This window comes from Gymnoscopelus braueri (genome assembly GCF_963280865.1).
Source record: "Gymnoscopelus braueri genome assembly, chromosome: 2".
In the NCBI taxonomy this organism is placed as follows: domain Eukaryota; kingdom Metazoa; phylum Chordata; class Actinopteri; order Myctophiformes; family Myctophidae; genus Gymnoscopelus; species Gymnoscopelus braueri.
In genome coordinates this window covers 2,358,282-2,382,218 of record NC_137604.1, presented here as the reverse complement: position 1 = coordinate 2,382,218, position 23,937 = coordinate 2,358,282, and the positions used below count along the sequence as shown (strand labels likewise).

Below are 23,937 nucleotides of genomic sequence, written 5' to 3'. Positions count from 1 at the left end.
GGACCTCCCCAAATTAATCATATGTGAACTGGGGACCTCCCCAATTTAATCATATGTGAACTGGGGACCTCCCCAATTTAATCATATGTGAACTGGGGACCTCCCCAATTTAATCATATGTGAACTGGGGACCTCCCCAAAATAATCATATGTGAACTGGGGACCTCCCCAAATTAATCATATGTGAACTGGGGACCTCCCCAATTTAATCATATGTGAACTGGGGACCTCCCCCAATTTAATCATATGTGAACTGGGGACCTCCCCAAATTAATCATATTTAACTGGGGACCTCCCCAAATTAATCATGTTTAACTGGGGACCTCCCAAATTAATCATATTTGAACTGGGGACCTCCCCAAATTAATCATATGTGAACTGGGGACCTCCCCAAATTAATCATATTTAACTGGGGACCTCCCCAATTTAATCATATGTGAACTGGGGACCTCCCCAAAATAATCATATGTTAACTGGGGACCTCCCCAAATTAATCATATTTAACTGGGGACCTCCCCAAATTAATCATGTTTAACTGGGGACCTCCCCAAATTAATCATATTTAACTGGGGACCTCCCCAAATTAATCATATTTAACTGGGGACCTCCCCAAATTAATCATATGTGAACTGGGGACCTCCCCAAATTAATCATATTTGAACTGGGGACCTCCCCAAAATAATCATATTTAACTGGGGACCTCCCCAAATTAATCATGTTTAACTGGGGACCTCCCCAAATTAATCATGTTTAACTGGGGACCTCCCCAAATTAATCATATTTAACTGGGGACCTCCCCAAATTAATCATATTTAACTGGGGACCTCCCCAAATTAATCATATTTGAACTGGGGACCTCCCCAAAATAATCATATTTAACTGGGGACCTCCCCAAATTAATCATATTTAACTGGGGACCTCCCCAAATTAATCATATGTGAACTGGGGACCTCCCCAAATTAATCATATGTGAACTGGGGACCTCCCCAATTTAATCATATGTGAACTGGGGACCTCCCCAATTTAATCATATGTGAACTGGGGACCTCCCCAAATTAATCATATTTAACTGGGGACCTCCCCAAATTAATCATGTTTAACTGGGGACCTCCCCAAATTAATCATATTTGAACTGGGGACCTCCCCAAATTAATCATATGTGAACTGGGGACCTCCCCAAATTAATCATATTTAACTGGGGACCTCCCCAATTTAATCATATGTGAACTGGGGACCTCCCCAAAATAATCATATGTTAACTGGGGACCTCCCCAAATTAATCATGTTTAACTGGGGACCTCCCCAAATTAATCATATTTAACTGGGGACCTCCCCAAATTAATCATATTTAACTGGGGACCTCCCCAAATTAATCATATGTGAACTGGGGACCTCCCCAAATTAATCATATTTGAACTGGGGACCTCCCCAAAATAATCATATTTAACTGGGGACCTCCCCAAATTAATCATGTTTAACTGGGGACCTCCCCAAATTAATCATGTTTAACTGGGGACCTCCCCAAATTAATCATATTTAACTGGGGACCTCCCCAAATTAATCATATTTAACTGGGGACCTCCCCAAATTAATCATATTTGAACTGGGGACCTCCCCAAAATAATCATATTTAACTGGGGACCTCCCCAAATTAATCATATTTAACTGGGGACCTCCCCAAATTAATCATATGTGAACTGGGGACCTCCCCAAATTAATCATATTTGAACTGGGGACCTCCCCAAAATAATCATATTTAACTGGGGACCTCCCCAAATTAATCATAATTAACTGGGGACCTCCCCAAATTAATCATATTTACTGTAACTGGGGACCTCCCCAAATTAATCATATTTAACTGGGGACCTCCCCAAATTAATCATATTTAACTGGGGACCTCCCCAAATTAATCATATTTAACTAGGGACCTCCCCAAATTAATCATATTTAACTGGGGACCTCCCCAAATTAATCATATTTAACTGGGACCTCCCCAAAATAATCATATTTAACTGGGGACCTCCCCAAATTAATCATATTTAACTGGGGACCTCCCCAAATTAATCATATTTAACTGGGGACCTCCCCAAATTAATCATATTTGAACTGGGGACCTCCCCAAATTAATCATATTTAACTGGGGACCTCCCCAAATAGTCAGGGGATATTAGCAGAAAGGTTTCCAATCTTGGAATAAATTCCTTACCAAAAAAAATCTTCACCAATGTGTTTGTAAAGGTGTCTAGTAACACATCTCACAAAGACTGAAATTCAGTTTCCCTAGGAGAATTTTTGACAGCTGCTGAAAGTTGGGGTACCCACCATTTCCCTGCATTTCCATGCAGGGCAAAAAAAATCAAATTTTAATTCTGTTTTAAGTAGCATGTGAGGGGTCAAACTAGGGTGTTTTTATGATTCTGAATCCATTGCAAGCATTTGTTTTGCACCAAAACCACTCCTTGGGCTAAAAGCTGCCCAACCTCAATGGGCTTTTTACACAAAAAGTATACCTGGACAAGGATGGCTATGGCCCAAGGAGTGGTTTTGGTGCAAAACAAATGCTTGCAATGGATTCAGAATCATAAAAACACCCTAGTTTGACCCCTCACATGCTACTTAAAACAGAATTAAAATTTGATTTTTTTTGCCCTGCATGGAAATGCAGGGCTTTCAGCAGCTGTCACAAATTCTCCTAGGGAAACTGAATTTCAGTCTTTGTGAGATGTGTTACTAGACACCTTTACAAACACATTGGTGAAGATTTTTTTTGGTAAGGAATTTATTCCAAGATTGGAAATCTTTCTGCTAATATCCCCTGACTAAAAATAATCATATTTGAACTGGGGACCTCCCCAAATTAAACATACTAGATGTCAGGGCCGCACATCTAGTTTAACAAATACAAGTCAAGAGACGCTATCCACTATTTCTGTGGGTTGGTGTGGAGGTGTCCATGCTCTTCTGAAGTTTCTGTCCATTTTTGTGGTCCTTTTACGCTCTTGCTTTTACAGCGTGTTGCGTTTAGATGTTCTACTGCACGAAGGAAACACTTGCGCTTGGCATTTCGGGTCCGACGGCCCAGAGATTCTTTTCCGTGGCATGGCTCTGTAAGAGATATTTATGAACCATGACGGCGACCTGGCCTAATTATAGCTCTGCACACACGTCATGCGAAGTCCGGCCTCTCTGGCCTCTCCTCTCCTCTTGTCCCCTCTCCTCCCCTCTCCTCCCTCACCGCTTTGCTTTGCGACCCTAACCTCTGGTCACATCCTCCCAACCTCCCAACCTCGGTCATGTGATAAAGAGGTCAGACTTCCTGTATCTGGTTGCTATGGCAACCTGCCAGATCAGGCTGATAGGCGAATCAGAGAATCAATCAAACTGAGAGTCCGATCACTGATTGAGGTGGGGTAAGGAGCCTAAAACATAGCCATAGCTCTGATCAACAGTCTGTGACGGGTCTTGGAGGCATGTGCTTGCGAATCGCTGCCGAACTTCGGAGCTTTTGTCAATTATATAGTAGTAAGATTTAACTGGGGACCTCCCCAAAATAATCATATTTGAACTGGGGACCACCTCCAAATGAATCAGAAAAAATCACACCCAGTGTGAAGTGGGTGGTGTCTTGCTAGCTAATCACAATGCTGAATGGAGTCAACCAATCATGTACAAAAAATAAATACATTTATTGAAACACTCTTTATGAGTGTGTGATTCACTTAAAAAAAACAAAAAGTGCATAGTCCTATTTATAGGGCTATGCACATGTGTCATGTTTCACTAGCCAATCACAGTCCTGAATAGACTGTGATTGGCCAATCACGGTGCAGGGTTAGGGGGGTACACTGGTGGCCAATCACAGCGCAGGATTGGGGGGTGCAAATATCCAAACCTCACATATAGGGGCGGTTTCACCGCCCAAAAAAGAAAATTAATCATATTTTAGACACTGACTTGGAATTGTAGGAATTGTAGGAATTGTAGGAATTGTAGGCATTACATTTAGTTTGACTGAAAATAGCCGATCTTGTAGATCGGCTATTTTCACAATGTTTGCCTCTTTCTTGTAATATTTGAAAATGTGGCCAATTTGTTATTATGACGATGATCATGATGTCATCATTGTTTCGGTTCGGCAGGTGGAGGGTGAGGAAGAGGCCCGTTCCCATGGCAACCTGCTGGGCATGGGATTTATGCCGTGTCTCCCCGGCGACAGCTTTGCCCCGCCCCTCCGGTCCTCCCCCTACCCTCTGATTGGCCACGACCTCTTCAGCACTTTCAGCTACTCAGGTAAACCAGGAAAGAAAATGTTATCGTTGTCACCGGGCAGAAAACCTCCCATCTCCATATTTCATCTTCTTATGTTTATTTATTTATTTTTTGTAAATGAATGCCCTAGAGACTTTTGCAAAAGTAGCAAAAATAGAAGATCTGCTATTTTTGCGATTTTGTGAAACATTTTGAAAGTGAAAGTGGTTAAGTGTGTCTGTTGGTTTTATAAATATTGAGGTGTGATATTATGATCTAATCCTGGATATTATTAATGTAGTGGATATTATTCATGTAGTGGTAATGTTATTAAGACATTGAGTGCCAAAACCATAGATCTACGGTTTTGCAAATACACCCGTCGAGTGCCATAACCGTAGATCTCCATGTTTTAAAAAAATGTTCTCACATGGGGCACTCTAACGCAACTTAGGAATGATCCGAGGACCCTATGAAATGGAATGGACAGATGTGAATCCAGTCCAAAAAACATACCTTCCGTCTTCATTTTCGACGCGCGATCACTCTGCAATGGCGGATCGCGTTATGAATATTATTGTTCCAGTCGTTAGTCGTTAGTCGACCATCGCGCACACACCCTTTGTTTACATCCGGGTCCTCGTCGTGGCGTCTACAGCTCTAAAAAGATCGGCGTAAACGGTAAGAACGCTGGATGTACCCTGTTTTAAAAAACCTCTGGTACTCGATGTGTTAAATGTAAGCACTCCCTCGGGTCGTCTGCGGTCGGTCGAACGGTCCTCCAGATACGTGGATTACAGACGTACATACGTACAGAGATTCCTCACATTTATTGTAAATAATGATTGATTGATTGATTGATTGATTGATTGATTGATTGATTGATTGATTGATTGATTGATTGGGGGCCAATCAAAATTCCTTCACCGGCCCTGGAAGTGGCCCCTGGGCCTAAGTTTGAATATCACTCAAAAACGTTTGAAGCTACTCGGCATAGCTCTTTTAATAAAGATATGTAACTTTATTTCAACAGGCAGACACAGTCACTTTGATCGTTCATGTAGGCCTCAGTGGCTTCAGTGAATCCCATGAGTCACTAGTCCTGGTTTTCTCTTAACCCTTTGAGACCCGGAACGCATCTGTGTCATTTTTAAGATTTCTTTGGGCTATGAGCTTGTAGATCTGCCATTTTTGAATAGCCCAAAGAAATCTTAAAATGACACACAGATGCGTTCTCGGTCTTAAAGGGTTAAGTGGTTCTATTCATTTAACAGTCCATTAGTTTGCTTCCCCAAAGACACAGAGGATGAAGGCAGCGCTACCGACTGACTGCTGAGAGAGAGACTTTAAAGTCCAAACTCATACACGTTCACAGACCTTTTCATGTCAAGGAGAGCCAATCGGATCCCCATCTGAAAATATTTTGGGTTTTTTTAAAACACATTTTCATATTTAGCAGATCTACAAGCCCTCAACGAGGTTGCGCGGCGTGAGCTTTTAGATCGGGACGAACGGTTACTGCATTTAATAAACGCATTTATTGTAAGAAGATATTAAGTGATTTTTGCTGGGGACCCCCTGGAACCCCCTTAAGGACACCCTGGAGGGTCCCCAGACCCCACTTATATAAACTGTTGAAACGAGATTGCTGGAAGAATGAAGTATGAAGTGTTGAAACGGCAGGACAATGAGAGACCAGGTGGAGACGTTAGAGGGAATTTCACGCCTCGGTTCACCCTGCAATGCACCCTGGGACTTCTGTCTGAATAGAAGTGTGAATGCCATGTGTTTCACCCAGCGTTTTTCACATCCAATTCCATTCTCTGGGAGGTCTGCTTCCAAAATGATTGAGTCAATCTAACCCACTTACTGTAGACCTTCCTGAGCGCAAGTTTATCCAGACCGAGGTTTCTGAATACGCTTGTGAAGTTCCCGTCCGTCCGTCCGTCCGTCCGTCCGTCCGTCCGTCCGTCCGTCCGTCCGTCCGTCTATCTCTGTGTCTGTCTGTGTACGTTATGTTATGTTTAAAGAGGTGGTGCCATGGTTTTGCACTTTTTCTGTTTTTCATGTGTCTATGAGGTTGATAGAACTTCATTAAGCCTTCTCTGACTATTTTGAGTTTCTACCTGGAGGCTGAAACCTTGAGGGTCAAACGTGCCAATAGAAAAACAGCCCTTTAGTGACATAGTAAAAACATGCCCTCCCCCTCATTATCATAACACAACAGGTGTGGGCATGAGGAGGAGGAGGGACTAGGACAGGTGGGTGGTGCTAAGGTGGTGGAGGAGGTCCACATAAAAACATCATTTGAACACTTTCTGTACACTTTTTTGAAAAAAATCTTCCTCCTACTATAACCATAATACCTGATGATTTAGGGGGGGGGAAAAACACTGAAAATCACGGCACCCCGTCTTTAAGGTTCAAACGTATGAGTAACATGACTTATTTCTGCGGCCTGGCAGAAAAAATTTTTGGAAACACTGACATAGATCGTGTACAGAATGATAGCACAGTCTATTCAGGCGTAATATTAGGGCCTTTTTTTTACGCCGAGGAACGCAGAGGGGAAACACGGCCGTTTCTTTGTCATGTTTGCCTGCTTGAATAATAAAATGAAAGTGAAACACCTGAATTTGCTGGCTGTCATTCTGTACGTGATTTAGTCTTCAGAGCAGGAGTATTCAACCCTATAGGGGGTCCTCAGTGCTACCACAGGAGGATCTTTGTGTTCTGGGGAATATTAGCCGAAAACAGCGGCGAGGCGGTGTGAGGCGGTGTGAGCTTCTGTACCTTAATATGAAATATAAAAATATATATAATGAAAAAAAAGCTACAATCTTAAATAACCCACCAGTGTTGGTCAAGATTGGCAGTGGTGGAAAAAGTACTCAAATTCTTTACTTAAGTAAAAGTACCAATACTGCAATATAAAAATACTCTGTTACAAGTAAAAATCCAAAATTAAAAATGTACTTGAGTAAAAGTACAAAAGTATTGGCATCAAAATGTACTTAAAGTACCAAAAGTAAAAGTACTAAATATTTGAAAATAGCCGATCTACAAGCTCACGATGCGACGCGTTGTGAGCTTGTAGATCTGCTATTTTCAAATAGCCTATGTATAAAATAGGGCTAAAGTGGTTAATGTATGTTTCATTATATCATAGTTTATATCTGAAAAGTAACTAGTAACTAAAGTTTTCAAATAATTGTAGTGGAGTAAAAGTACAATATTTGCCTCTGAGATGTAGTGGAGCAGAAGTAAAAGTATTGGAAATTGGAAATACTCAAGTAAAGTACAAATACCTTTGAGTAAATGTACTTGGTTACTTTCCACCACTGAAGATTGGTCACATGTGGCCTGGGCCCCGCAGCGTGGCGGTCCAGGCACCCTAGTCTGCAATGCCAGCCTGACGGCGTGTCGCGAGTTCGAGTCCCGATCTTGACGGCCTTTGCTGCGCGCCACTCCCCATCTCTCTCCCTGTTTCCTGTCAGCCTGCTGTCATATCAATGAAGGCATAAAAGCCCCAAAAACAAATATTAAAAAAGAAAAAGAAAAAGAAGAGCTTGTGACCTATATATCCACACCAAGGGGCCGGCTTGAGATTTTTACATCGACTCCAATATGGAAGAGACAGTTCATATGAATGGCCTGTAGTGTCACTGTTTTACCCCTGCTGCTGTCAGAAAGAATATTCTCTCAATGTAAGCGGATGTGTTTTTGACAAACTTTAGACTTAATTATCTTACCTTAACTCTATAAACGCCATTGACTCGAAAACGCGTCAATTACTACTTAATCCACCCACGCCATTGACGCGTTTGACACGTTGGACTCGTGTTCATTGTTTAATCTCTGATCGCGCTATGCTGCTTAAAATTCAATGTTATTTTCGAGTTCCACTTACTTCACCCACATCTGCATCCGGTTTCATGACCTGGGTTCCGTTTCCGGTTTTTTGATTCTTTTCCCCCGGTCATTTTCGTCACTGTATAACAAGCGAACGGACAGGTTCTCTTCTATAATCTATGGTCTGGGTGACGATCAGTCATCGCCGTCGTGTATCACATCGTAATTTTCGCCGATCGGACAATATGAGCCCACGTCACAGCCGTTTTGATGCATTTCACTGTCTAATCTCTCAAGGAGGCTACCAGTGACCCAAGGAGCTGATCAAGTTGTCATGTGCTGTTCTCTAGTGGCGGATTTGTGCTGCGTCTTTAAAAAACAGTCTGACAAATTATTTTCATGAACATTTTCAAAATATAAAAATAAAAAAACACGAAATACTATATGCTTCCAGTCGCTAGTTTAAAGTCTCCTTTCAATCATCATGATGTGCGTTTTGGTAAATTATGCTCCCATTTATTTTAAAATTGATGATAAAGTAGGCTATGCTCTAGGAGGGGCGGGATGATTTGATTGACAAGCTACACAACCAATAGCATTCATTCCCCGCCCCCACTCTTGATTGACAAGCTACCCAACCAATAGCTTTCTTTGGGGATTGTTTTCCGGTTCCTGTTCCCGACGTGCTCTTTGGCATATATTAAAGATGGCGGATATATTCCTGAACAATCGGCTTCATTTTCGATCTGTTGAAACCAGAGGTCTGGCTTTGTCCATCTCTTTTATACAGTCTATGATCCACACACAGGAGCAAATATATGATGTTAAATAATATATACTGCATATTGATTGATTGATTGATTGATTGATTGATTGAATACTTTTAAACAGGATTATGAACAGTACAGGTAGTACAGTCAAACACAAGAAGGCCCAGGGACTCGTTTCCACTGTGGTCCAGTGTGACCTTTAATCTTTGACCTTTGACCTTTCCCTCCAGGCTCCATGTCCTCTCTGGCCTCCAGCGGGGGGGCGGGGTCATTGCTCCAGGTGCCGGGGGCGTTGCCCTCCATCGGCCACGCCTCCCTGGGTTCCATGCGCTGCTCTCGACCGATCATACGCCTCAGCCGCACCTCCGCCCAGAGCTTCGACCAGTCCAGCGGCAGAGCCACGCCCCTCAGACTCAGCCCCGCCCACAGCGCGGACGGACGCCGGCTCAGACCTCGACTGAGCTCCGCCCACAGCGTGGACGAGTACAGAGTCGGCCCCGCCTACAACGGCAACGACAGGCGCAAGCTTAGCTCCGCCCATAGCATAGATGGGTATAGGGTCGGCCACGCCCACGGAAACGACAAACGCAAGCTTAGCTCCGCCCACAGCGTCGACGGGTACAGCCTCGGTCCAACAACGGATCAGCCTACGAACAGCCCCGCCCACGACGCAGGCAGGCCCTCTTCTCATTGGCTGAGCCCGGAAGACAATGTAGACAGGAACAGACTAAGCCCCTCCTACGTTCCTGACAGCGCCGCCCCTCAGAGGCAGAGGTCATCGATCAGACGGCTACGGAGACAGGTGGGTGATTCATCTCATTCTGACCCACTTAACACTGAAAGGAATAGCTCACCCAAAAAGACGACTTATTTTCTATCAATTACACATCCCATGAAGCATTGAATTCATGGAGATATTTTTTGTTTTTGTCGCATTCCTGAGACAATAATTTGATGACCGGAGGTCTCTCCGGTAGGAGACACAAAGAGTCTACTTTGAGTCTCCTATCGGATGCATTAGTATCTTTCCGCCGGTAATAGTAAATTATTGGCTCAGGAGTGCCACAAAAACAAAAAATCTCCATGAATTGAAAAAATATTTATTTTATATAAATATTGTCCCTTAACTCTTTGACTGCCATTGACGCGTTTTCTAGTCAATTGCTACTTAATCCATCCGTGCCGTCGACGCGTTTGACGCACTGCATAACTTTTTATTGTTTAACACATTGGGTGCCAGAGGTTTATTAAAATATTATACGTTGAGTGCCTGCATTTCTTCCATCCACTTGCGTTATACGTTTCGTGCTGTAGCAGCCCCGACGCGGAAGTGCATGTAAACAAAGCGTGCGTGCGAGACGGCGGAGGGTCCCGACTAACGCCTGGAACAATAATATTTCCAACGCGACCCTCCATTGCAGCGTGATCGCCGATCGAAAACGGCTCGTTTCCACCACGTTAAAAAGAAATGGAGGTATTAAGCTTTTAGTCAAGGAGATAACATTGAAAACGCCGACCGGAAGGATTTTTGACATGGAGCCAGATCCAGCCTCTTCTTCTCAGAAACTCCTTGGGTGATGTCAAAGTTTCGTTTTAGCGCCCCACGTGGGCCACTCGTATAAAAATAGAATTGGGTCAAAAACGGTCCGGACCGTTTTCGGCACTTCTCGTTTGGACCCTCAAAAACGGTCCGGACCGGCAGTTTTTTCCCTTTCCACTCACTTGACACTCACCCGGAATGCAGAATTAGCGGGTTCCGTTTCCGGTTTTTCGATTATAGCTTGAAAAATTTGATTTTTAGGCGAAAACAGGGCAAAACCATTTACCTCACACGGTATAAAAAACGAACGGAGAGCTCCGGTTATATTTTCTTTTCTCTAGACGAAAAACAGTTATCCCCTTTGCGTTTACCAACGATCTGAAACCCCATCATAAGCTATGCTAAGATGGCCAGTGGAGGGGGGGGGGGGGCAGAAATACGAGCGCAGCCAACGGATGTGACGTCTGCAGACTGTTTGGGCGAGGGAGAGAGAGAGAGCGGAGAGACAGAGAAAAAACACTTAACTCTTTGAGTGCTGGTCGATCTGTCGTGTGTTTATAAACACAGCCAGACAAACGATTATAATGGATATAACAATTCTGTGACCGGTTGAAAAGGTTATAAAACATAAAAATCTCTGGCACTGGGTGAGTACATAATGAAAATACTCTGGCAGTAATACGTTTTATACAGGTTTAATCCTGAACAACCACCCAGATCATATAATCTGTCTCTGTCATTCCAAGCCTTTTCAGCTGCAATACCAAAACGTCCTCTTTGGGCAGAGGGGCGCTATTGGGGAAGTTTGTCTGTCAATCATCACCTTCCCCCGCCCTCATTAGAATACGACCAATGGCGCCGGTTGTAAACAATAAGGGAGGTGGAGACTGAAAATGAGGGGGTGGGACTATTAAAATGAGGTCCCTGTGGTGACATCACCATGGGGAAAATATGAAATGGCCTGTTCAGACTCGCCCATTCAGAAAATCCATGAAATGAAGAGTGTTAAAAACACTGGGGAGCCCAAAAATATATAACGAGGTTAAATTCATGGTGTAGTCCCTTTAATGCTTCAGGGGTTGTGTAATTGATAGAAAACAAGTCATTTTTTGGGTGAACTACTCCTTTAACTCATTGACTGTTAAAACATGGTAGCTGCCATCAGTGATTCTGAGCGTTTTCACTAACTGTTGAAAAATCATGTAATATTATTATTCACAACGATCCACCCGCCAATCGCCTTATAACACGTAGTAGAGTCTCGTAGAATCAGAGAAAAAAACGTGTGCCGTTGCGATAATCCGTTCCATAGTTATTGGCAGTTGAATGTGGCTTATTTTCGTCAAAAAGGAACAGAAAGCAGAGAAAAACAATATTCTTATAAATCCTATTTAAACTGCCCTCAAAAGTGTACTTAAGTACAGTACTTGAGTAAATGTACTTAGTTACTTTCCACCACCGCTTCACAGGAGGCCCTGCGCTGTGACTCGGTGGATCAGGGAGGAGGAGGAGGAGGAGGAGGAGGAGGAGGAGGAGGAGGAGGAGGAGGAGGAGGAGGAGGAGGCTCGACCGATGACCTCCGGCAGAAGGAGGAGGAGGACAACGACCACAGCCTCCTCAGCGTGCCGCCTCCCTGCAGCCCCGCCCCCACGCTCCTCCTGCAGCGCTCCCGCAGCGTTCACACGCACAAGCCCCGCCTCCCTCAGCGGGTCATCTACACGCCCGGCCACGCCCGCAGCCACAGCGACGCCTCACGCACGCCGGACCACGCCCACAGCCACGGTGACGGCTCTGGGGGAGGAGCCACCACAGCCAATCACCAAACCGCCTCGTTAACAGACGACCCACAGCCTACAGGGAGGATAACTGATAGCCCACAGCTTGTTAGGAGTATAACTGATAGCCAGCAGCCTACATCGAGTTTAAATGATAGCCCACAGCTTGTTAGGAGTATAACTGCTAGCCAACAGCCTACATCAAGTATAACTGATAGCCCACAGCCTACATCGAGTTTAAATGATAGCCCACAGCTTGTTAGGAGGATAACTGATAGCCTACAGCCTACATCGAGTATAACTGATAGCCCACAGCTTGTTAGGAGGATAACTGATAGCCTACAGCCTACATCGAGGATAACTGATAGCCCAGAGCTTGTTAGGAGGATAACTGATAGCCTACAGCCTACATCGAGTATAACTGATAGCCCAGAGCTTGTTAGGAGGATAACTGATAGCCTACAGCTTGTTAGGAGGATAACTGATAGCCTACAGCCTACATCGAGTATAACTGATAGCCCAGAGCTTGTTAGGAGGATAACTGATAGCCTACAGCTTGTTAGGAGGATAACTGATAGCCTACAGCCTACATCGAGTATAACTGATAGCCCAGAGCTTGTTAGGAGGATAACTGATAGCCCAGAGCTTGTTAGGAGGATAACTGATAGCCTACAGCCTACATCGAGTATAACTGATAGCCCACAGCTTGTTAGGAGGATAACTGATAGCCTACAGCCTACATCGAGGATAACTGATAGCCCAGAGCTTGTTAGGAGGATAACTGATAGCCTACAGCCTACATCGAGGATAACTGATAGCCCAGAGCTTGTTAGGAGGATAACTGATAGCCTACAGCCTACATCGAGGATAACTGATAGCCCACAGCTTGTTAGGAGGATAACTGATAGCCTACAGCCTACATCGAGGATAACTGATAGCCTACAGCCTACTGATAGCCTACAGCCTACATCGAGTATAACTGATAGCCTACAGCCTACATCGAGTATAACTGATAGCCTACAGCCTACTGCTAGCCTACAGCCTACATCGAGTATAACTGCTAGCCTACAGCCTACATCGAGTATAACTGATAGCCTACAGCCTACTGCTAGCCTACAGCCTACATCGAGTATAACTGCTAGCCTACAGCCTACATCGAGTATAACTGCTAGCCTACAGCCTACATCGAGTATAACTGCTAGCCTACAGCCTACTGATAGCCTACAGCCTACATCGAGTATAACTGCTAGCCTACAGCCTACATCGAGTATAACTGCTAGCCTACAGCCTACTGATAGCCTACAGCCTACATCGAGTATAACTGCTAGCCTACAGCCTACATCGAGTATAACTGCTAGCCTACAGCCTACATCGAGGATAACTGCTAGCCTACAGCCTACATCGAGTATAACTGCTAGCCTACAGCCTACTGATAGCCTACAGCCTACATCGAGTATAACTGCTAGCCTACAGCCTACATCGAGTATAACTGCTAGCCTACAGCCTACATCGAGGATAACTGCTAGCCTACAGCCTACATCGAGTATAACTGCTAGCCTACAGCCTACTGATAGCCTACAGCCTACATCGAGTATAACTGCTAGCCTACAGCCTACAGGGGGAATAATAGACAGCCCACAGTGCACATCCGGCCGGGAGGCTCCTGACCCCGCCCCCCGGCTGCGGTCGGACTCCTGCGCGGACTCGGATCAGGAAGTCGGCCGCATCAGTGCCACATGTCCCGCCCCCTCACCTTCTCCTGCCACTCCCGGACAGCACCCCCATCGGAGCCAATCGGTTTCTCCCCCGGATGGGAACAGGAGGCGGAGGATGATCGCCCCGCCCCGCGGGGAGGAGAGCGAGGGGGAGGGGGAGCTGCCGGTCGTCACGGCAACCCGGCTGACGGACAGCAGCATCGTTAATGGCGCAAGGAGACGGACCCTGTCATCCGGCTCCGCCCCCCTCCCCTCCCACCGAACGGAGGAGGGCGGAGCTGTGGACGACTAACGAGGGCAATCATTGGCTGTTGGCTTCCACCATGGGGAGGAGCTTAATGTGCACGTTTTAGCACATTAAGGTACAGGCGGGGGGGGGGGGGGGGGGGGGGGATTCGAACTTCCTATGTCAAGCCCCCGCCCCCTCTCCTCTGCTGAACCAATGGGATTTACACTAGTCTGTGTGTGTGTGTGTGTGTGTGTGGGTTGAACCCTTTTGAACAATATGCATGTGTGTGTGTGTGTGAGCGCGTGTCTGCGTTAAAGGCATATTATGTTACTTCGCCCTGTGTTTGGATAACAAAACAATAAAACATGTTGGGGTTATGTAAACACAGGGCAAAGTTACACACTATGCCTTTAAGAGTGTGCAAGAAACACTACAATAATGAACCCTTGGACTGATTTGCACATGAACTGGACGTGTCTCTTTTGTTTTAGTTTTAGTTAAGACACGCCTCCCTCCGCGTTATCCACTCAAGTGCGCCCCCTGCCTGCCAGCCATCTCTCTCCCTCAATCTCCAGTCTGTCTCTTCAACACAGAGTTATTCTTAAAGCCACCTCCTCCCTCTCTCCCTCTCTCTCTTTCAGTTTCCTCCCTCTCTCTCTCTTTAAATTTCCTCCCTCTCTCTCTCTCTTGCTGTCTTAGTACTCTCAGGGTAGCAGTAGTTCAGACACAGGTGTGTGTGTGTGTGTGTGTGTGTGTGTGTGTGTGTGTGTGTGTGTGTGTGTGTGTGTGTGTGTGTGTGTGTGTGTGCGCGTGCGTGCGTGCGTGCGTGCGTGCGTGCGTGCGTGCGTGCGTGCGCGCGTGCGTGCGTGTAGACATAATGTATGGGAGCGGAGGCCTAGCAATCATACCAAACTGGTGGAGTTAGAGTGCCCCCTGCTGTTTGGGGTTGCAGAGAGCTTTATCTCTGGGGTCAGTTGTATAGAGACAGACTAGGGTTGACAATCGTCCCTTGAAATACGGAATCGTCCCTTATTTGTAAACTAAAAGACGTGTCCCTTATTAAACTGATGAAGGACACACAGGTAGTTGGCAACCCTACAACAGACCTACCTAAATATGTCCAAATAGTAGTGCAATTTGCTCTAGAGCTCTAAAGCTCTAAAGCCAAGTGCTTAATGAGTCTTCCAGTTTAGTAGACCTTGTATTGTGAATTTGTACTTCCATGTACTGTGATTCTCATGTCTTACTAATTAAAAGTACATCATCAGAGAGATGACTTTATGAATGAAACTCAGACTGACATTATAGACACTCATACAAAACATAACCCAGTTCTATACAACGTGTAGGCCACTGAATATTTAGTTTAGATACCTGCTGTAATCTCCTGTAAATGAGAGACATTAAGATTTCAAGCCTGCTAGGTATTATGGCCAGAAAGCTTGTTTGCTAGTTAGCTAGTTGTATTCTAGATCAATGATCCTTTTTTACATTCAAGGACCACCAATTTGATATGCTGTAGGCACGGCACGGACCCCCCCATTTGATGTGATTCATATCTTTTATTGTTAGGCATGATGCGGTCCGATATGGCTGTGCCATATTTACAGAATTCCTTTACTGTCTGTTCACTGTTCATATAGAGATTACCTCGGAAACTCTGATCAAAATAGACTTTTTTGTACATTCTCTAGTTGAGTTCACTTGTTCCTGTAATAACGGTGAATATTAACTATCGGTTATTTAGCTGGGGACCGCCTGGAAGCCCTTCAGGGACCTCTGGGGGAGTCCCTGCACCGCAGGTTGAGAACCACTGTTCTGGATCACACAACAAGTTTACAAGATGATATGCATATTTATGGGAAGCACGGTGGCTAACTCTTCTGGTTAAAAATTAATACAAGTCCAAACTTTTTCAAGCTATTTTTGATATCATCTTATAACCTGGTATATTTGTCACAATTCCACAAGTTTTTGACAACTTCTCTAGACACTATTAAACAAAACATTTTGTTGATTGTCCACGACACATATTATGAATGGAAATGTATTTATCTACCTTAACATTAATAATAAATATAGTTTGCACTGATGTTACGTTCCAAACATATCCTTTGGGCCCTATAGGATCCTACAGCTTTCCTTTTGTGAGCGGTACTTCCGCGTAGACACACGCTGTAATGACAACAGAGATTTGTCTCCAAAAAAAGACTCCTAAAATGAATGTGAGTATGACAGTATGACTTTAAAGGCTTCTTTTAGACTTTTATATCAGTGGGGTTATTGACATGAACATGTTTGAGAAACACTGTTATTACAAAACTCCTCTAATAGGATTATTGAAGTCTGAGGCTTTAGAAATGGTCGTCCGTTATCTTTATACAACTGGCCCTGTGTCTCCTGGATGATGTCATAGTTGATCATCATCAGCAGCAGGCGTGCGAGTCCAAAGCGCAAAGTGTGTGTGTGTGTGTGTGTGTGTGTGTGTGTGTGTGTGTGTGTGTGTGTGTGTGTGTGTGTGTGTGTGTGTGTGTGTGTGTGTGTGTGTGTGTGTGTGTGTGTGTGTGTGTGTGTGTGTGTGTGTGTGTATAGAAGGGCTTATTTATGTGATGATGAGATTGATACATGTAATATGGCTGATGATCTATTTTATTACTATAGCATCTATGATATGAGATCTACATTGTTGGTTTCTACATTGTAGAAGAGTGACAGTTTACCTGTTGATGATAATGAGGATCGTTTATGCGTAAATGATGGTATATGATTGGTTGACAGACGGTGTGATGTGTCACTTCCTGAGTTACAGTTGTAAACAGATGTGATTGGACAGTGCTGGAATAAAGCCACTTCCTGTCTGACTCTCCTTCGATATCCTGTCCTCAATGCTACTTCCTGTCAACAATATTGTACATTGAGTAATCATATTTTTGCTCTCCAGTGTAAATCTTGTATGTGCTTATGCTGTCACTTTCAGTTTAAAAAACAAATTACACATTTTTGGTACTTTTACTGTACGTATTTTTCTCAGGGCCTGCAAATAAAATGACACTATGCTGACTATGGTTACTGAGTCAGTAGTCTCGCGTGGCCAGACTGTTGCCTCCCACAATTTTCAACTGTTTCCGGTCATACAGTCTGGGACTCGGAAGCTCTTTTTTTCTTTTTCTTTTTAAATTCTTATCCCACGATTTTTGTAACCAATTTTTTCACCCAGTGCCAATTGTCTATTTAATCCTGGGCGCTACACTCCCTCTGCCAGCATAGGGAGAGCATAGAGCCAAGCTCATGCCTCCTTCAATGCATGAGGAGCTAGCAAGCCGCTTCTTATCACCCGACAGGGGGGAGGTTCCCTGGTTAGACGTAGCGCGTGGAAGGAACACGATATTCCAACCAGTTAATTTCCCCTCCGTCAGGCGCCCCGGCTGACCAGGGGGAGGCAGTATAGAGACCAGGATTACAGCATGTTTTTGTGAGGGTACCTACCCTAGAAGACACGGGGAGAACATGCAAATTCCACACAGAGTAGGCCCTTTCTCCAACCCCACCTATGGGACTCGGAAGCTCTGATCATGATTAGAATATAAACCGGATGTGAAGGCTTCTCCCCACTTCCGTTTCGTCTTTACAGTCGCGCAGATTTATCCTAATATAAATCAAAATCATCTAAGTATATTTAGCTTGCTGCTTAGCAGAAATAGAAATTAAAAATAAAATGTAAAGATATTTTAAAATATATTTTCTAAATGGAAGTGCCAGTTTTCCTCTCTCAGTCATTGTCCATGGTCGCACCATAGTCAGTAACTATAGTCAGCACCATAGTCAGTAACTATAGTCAGCACCATAGTCAGTAACTATAGTCAGCACCATAGTAAGTAACCGTAGTCAGCATCATAGTCAGTACCGTAGTCAGCACCATAGTCATACACCATAGTCAGCACCATAGTCAGTAACCATAGTCAGTAACCATAGTCAGCACCATAGTCAGTAACCATAGTCAGCACCATAGTCAGTAACCATAGTCAGCACCATAGTCAGTAAACATAGCCAGCACCATAGTCAGTAACCATAGTCAGCACCATAGTCAGTAACCATAGTCAACACCATAGTCATTAACCATAGTCAGCACCATAGTCAGTAACCATAGTCAGCACCATAGTCATTAACCATAGTCAGTAACCGTAGCCAGCACCATAGTCAGTAACTATAGTCGGCACCATAGTCAGCACCATAGTCAGTAACCATAGTCAGCACTATAGTCAGTACCATAGTATGCACCATAGTCATAAACCATAGTCAGCACCATAGTGAGTAACCATAGTCAGCACCATAGGCAGCACCATAGTCAGTAACCATAGTCAGCACCATAGTCATTAACCATAGTCAGCACCATAGTCAGTAAACATAGCCAGCACCATAGTCAGTAACCATAGTCAGCACCATACTCATTAACCATAGTCAGCACCATAGTCAGTAACCATAGTCAGCACCATAGTCATTAACCATAGTCAGTAACCGTAGCCAGCACCATAGTCAGTAACCATAGTCGGCACCATAGTCAGCACCATAGTCAGTAACCATAGTCGGCACCATAGTCAGCACCATAGTCAGTAACCATAGTCAGCACCATAGTCAGCACCATAGTCAGCACCATAGTCATTAACCATAGTCAGCACCAGAGTCATTAACCATAGCTCACAGCACGTCACAGACGCGTTGTGAGCTCATAGATCGGCTATTTTCTGTACCCAACCTACAAATCAAGCGTTACGACGCCATCAAGGCGTGCCAAAATTAATTTCAGGAGACTAAATAAGCTGTAGATTTAGTCTAAACCTAAATCAAACATTTCTGTCAAAATGAACACTGGTTGAAACACAATGTTTCTTGTTAAAAGGTTACAGTTCTATATTGTGATATAATCATTGCTGTAGAGTGTTTGTTATAACAGGAGTCTGTCTCTCCAGCTCTTGAATAAACAAAAAAATATATTTTCAGGTCGGGATACACATTTTTATCCAATTTCTATCCAATCAGGAGTGAGAAGTCACACAGGATACAGACACTGTAGTGTTATGGGGTTTTGTGTGTGTGACTGATGCAGCAACGCCCCCTACTGGGCTGAATGTAGAAGTGACATGTTCTACCTGTAATGCATCAGTTGACTAAAGCCTACGTCACAGAGCTCTCATTGTTACTATTATAAAGTATAGGCTACGTCATAGAGCTCTCACTGTTACTATTATAAAGCATAGGCTACGTCACAGAGCTCTCACTGTTACTATTATAAAGCATAGGCTACGTCACAGAGCTCTCACTGTTACTATTATAAAGTATAGGCTACGTCATAGAGCTCTCATTGTTACTATTATAAAGTAAAGGCTACCATAAAGTATAGCCTAAGTCATAGAGCTCTCATTAAATAATGATACATTTTTATTTGTAAAAAAGTACTTTTCAAAACAACGTCACAAAGTGCTTCAGTGAAGAATCTGTGAAGAGTCTGGGTTCAGTTAGAGAGATATTTCACTTTCAAACATGTTTAGAGTCATTTTAACGTTTACTCAGGCTTCTGTGTTTCACATCAGACATTTTATCATGTTTAGAGTCATTTTAACGTTTACTCAGGCTTCTGTGTTTCACATCAGACACTTTATCATGTTTAGAGTCATTTTAACGTTTAATCAGACTTCTGTGTTTCACAACAGACACTTTATCATGTTTAGAGTCATTTTAACGTTTACTCAGACTTCTGTGTTTCACATCAGACATTTTATCATGTTTAGAGTCATTTTAACGTTTACTCAGACTTCTGTGTTTCACAACAGACACTTTAACATGTTTAGAGTCATTTTAACGTTTACTCAGACTTCTGTGTTTCACAACAGATATTTTATCATGTTTAGAGTCATTTTAACGTTTACTCAGGGTTCTGTGTTTCACATCAGACATTTTATCATGTTTAGAGTCATTTTAACGTTTACTCAGACTTCTGTGTTTCACAACAGACATTTTATCATGTTTAGAGTCATTTTAACGTTTACTCAGGCTTCTGTGTTTCACAACAGACACTTTATCATGTTTAGAGTCATTTTAACGTTTACTCAGGCTTCTGTGTTTCACAACAGACACTTTATCATGTTTAGAGTCATTTTAACGTTTACTCAGGCTTCTGTGTTTCACAACAGACACAAGCATGTGCGACTGGATACAGGACTTCTTGTCCAACCGACATCAGGTGGTGAGAATGGGCAGCATCACATCCGACCCCCTGACCCTCAACACTGGAGCACCCCAGGGATGCGTGCTGAGCCCTCTCCTCTACTCCCTGTACACGTATGACTGCATAGCCACACATGTCTCCAACACCATCATAAAGTACGCGGACGACACGACAGTGATAGGCCGAATCGTCAACAACGACGAGTCTGACTACAGAGAGGAGATCAAATCACTGGCACACTGGTGCCGTGAGAACAACCTCTCTCTCAACGTCGACAAGACCAAAGAACTGATCGTGGACTTCAGGAGGCCGCGGAGAGACCATGCGCCCATCCTCATCGACGGTGCTGCAGTGGAAAGGGTCAGCGAGTTCAAGTTCCTCGGAGTACACATCGAGGAGGACCTCAAATGGGAGACGCACTCCACACACGTGAGGAAAAAGGCTCAGCAGCGACTGTACTGGCTCCGCCGCCTGAAGAAGCTCGGAGTAGGACGTCGCATCCTTAGGCTGTACTACAACAGTTCTGTTGAAGGCATCCTAACAGGCTGTGTCACGGCCTGGTACGGGAACTGCACTGCCCGAGAAAAGGTCAGCCTACAACGAGTAGTGCGATCGGCAGAGCGGATAATGGGAATCGAGCTCCCAGCGCTCCAGGAACTGTACAAAAAGCGGTGCGTGGTCAAAGCCAAGCGCATCATCAAGGACAAGCACCACCCAAGTCACAGACTGTTCAACCCCCTACAACGACCGCGACCGGGCAAGGGGCTCTACCGCAGTATCAAGAGTTCCACCACCAGATTTTGGTGTAGTTTCAATCCAGCCGCTGTCAGAATGCTGAATGGGGCATAAGCCTGGATGAGTTCAGCAGCCTGACAGCAGGCGGCGCAGACTTTTCTGGCTCTTCCTGAACACACCTGTGGATTATACCAGGGACAATTACTTGGACTTTAGCCCCCCCCTCGGACACACCTGTGGACTACACCAGGTACAAATGACTTTTGTTGCACTCCCTCATGGAGCTACATGCGGATTATACTAGGGTCAGTCCACTCTAGGTGGACACGCACTGACCTTTTGCACCTTAATCCCTTGTATAACGCACTGACTTTTTTTGGGTCTTTTTATTGTGCTCCTTTTCCTCTAAGCACCTTAACGTCCTTTGTCTATCATGCACAGTATAAGTATAACATGCACAGTATACAATACATTGCTGCTATGCTCAGGCACCTTAGTTTAGTTTTTTAGTTTTTTTATTATCTCAGGTAATTTGTAAATATGTAGATAACTTGTCTGGCCTTCTGTTGCTCTCTTGTTTTTGATCTCCTTACCACCTGCCCCCCACCCTCTTCTTCTCCCCCCCCCCCCCTCTTCTTTCTATGGAAACTAACGTTGCGATGGGAACGATGTACAAAAAAGAATTTCACCCACTTTTTTACCTTGTAAACCTGTGATGTGACAATAAAACTGATTCTGATTCTGATTCTGATTTATCATGTTTAGAGTCATTTTAACGTTTACTCAGACTTCTATGTTTCACAACAGACACTTTATCATGTTTAGAGTCATTTTAACGTTTACTCAGACTTCTGTGTTTCACAACAGACTCTTTATCATGTTTAGAGTCATTTTAACGTTTACTCAGACTTCTGTGTTTCACACCAGACACTTTATCATGTTTAGAGTCATTTTAACGTTTACTCAGACTTCTGTGTTTCACAACAGACACTTTATCATGTTTAGAGTCATTTTAACGTTTACTCAGACTTCTGTGTTTCACAACAGACTCTTTATCATGTTTAGAGTCATTTTAACGTTTACTCAGGGTTCTGTGTTTCACATCAGACACTTTATCATGTTTAGAGTCATTTTAACGTTTACTCAGACTTCTGTGTTTCACAACAGACTCTTTATCATGTTTATGTGTTTCACAACAGACTCTTTATCATGTTTAGAGTCATTTTAACGTTTACTCAGACTTCTGTGTTTCACAACAGACTCTTTATCATGTTTAGAGTCATTTTAACGTTTACTCAGACTTCTGTGTTTCACAACAGACACTTTATCATGTTTAGAGTCATTTTAACGTTTACTCAGACTTCTCTGTTTCACAACAGACTCTTTATCATGTTTAGAGTCATTTTAACGTTTACTCAGGCTTCTGTGTTTCACAACAGACACTTTAACATTTTTAGAGTCATTTTAACGTTTACTCAGACTTCTGTGTTTCACAACAGACACTTTAACATGTTTAGAGTCATTTTAACGTTTACTCAGGCTTCTGTGTTTCACATCAGACACTTTAACATGTTTAGAGTCATTTTAACGTTTACTGAGACTTCTGTGTTTCACAACAGACACTTTATAACTTGATTCAGTATTTAGATATTTGATATTCATTTTATCAGACATAGGACTTCCTATGTAAACCCATTGTAACTTCAAACAGATTGTTTTTTTTTTACCATGTTAGATTCATTAAATACACTGCTTCTGGTATAAAAATACAAATACAATGAATAATAATAATAACAACGACTAGCATTGGTGTCTCCGAGGAAAACTTTATTATTTATTATTTAAAGCAAGCAGCTCAAAGTGATTTACATAAAATGCATTAAAACAGGAAACAGATTAAAACATGTTAAACAAGGAAAACACAATGATTAAAGGAGTAGTTCACCCCAAAATGACTTAAGCCTTACATTTATAGAGATTTTTTTAAACATTATTATTCCTGATCCAATTTTCTAATATTTGATGAATTGAAGTGAACAGGAGGTCAAAATTGAAAACAGCAACACTGTGTTACAAAGCCTGTTTATTTCCCTTTTAAATGGAGCCACATTTGAAAGGAACATGCATTTCTGGGGGTTGTGGGTTGGACCCATGAAGAATGGGTGCAACCCAACACAAGCCCAGGAAGGTCAAATCAGCAGATAATTGTTCTTTACAAATGAGGCTCCGTTTAGAAGAGAAATAAACAGACTGTACAACAATATAAAGGTTATTGTCAAGAAACATTGTTACAATTGAGGAATCATCTACCAAACACTTTGTTGAGATATTTTGTGAAATATAATATAAATTGATATAGAAACAATTGAACTACCCCTTTTATGTAACATATAAAATAACACAGGAAACAATATTTTAAAAATGACTATACAGCTAACATTCTTGCAGTACATAACCAATTAATAAGAATGTTAAATGAAATTCAATGTTATAAATGGTGAGTTGTTTTCTTAAACCAGCGCAGAACAAGTTATTATGCATCTTTTTATCATCATTTATAACAACACACTTTATGAATCTACAGCAGTGGCTCTCCAACTTAAAACAATATTTCAAGGATCCCCATAATTCTGAGAGTGTAAGGGTGCAATCGGTTCTATTTGTACACTCTCAGAGTTACAGACCTGTAAGAGTCCATTTGGTTCTATTTGTACACTCTCAGAGTTACAGACCTGTAAGGGTCCATTTGGTTCTATTTGTACACTCTCAGAGTTACATGTTTCAATATTGATTGATTGGCAGTTTAAAACAGTTCAGCAGAAAAGGTATGAATCATCATGTCAGACGATA

At 43.2% G+C, this 23,937-nt stretch overlaps 2 protein-coding genes across 2 annotated transcripts in view; one reads left to right on the top strand and one right to left on the bottom strand.

Moving 5' to 3' along the window:
• Nucleotides 1-14,192, top strand: part of LOC308075118 (voltage-dependent T-type calcium channel subunit alpha-1H-like) — a gene marked incomplete at its 3' end in the record, with an annotated part of 187,170 nt that extends 172,978 nt beyond the window's left edge. The window contains 4 exon segments of the mRNA XM_080414756.1: nucleotides 4,140-4,290; nucleotides 9,101-9,672; nucleotides 11,997-12,293; nucleotides 13,845-14,192. Of these exon segments, the coding sequence (XP_080270882.1) occupies nucleotides 4,140-4,290; nucleotides 9,101-9,672; nucleotides 11,997-12,293; nucleotides 13,845-14,192 (1,368 nt within the window).
• Nucleotides 1-23,937, bottom strand: part of LOC308076077 (uncharacterized protein) — a 382,945-nt gene that overhangs the window by 211,511 nt on the left and 147,497 nt on the right. The gene's annotated exons all lie outside the window — the stretch shown is intronic.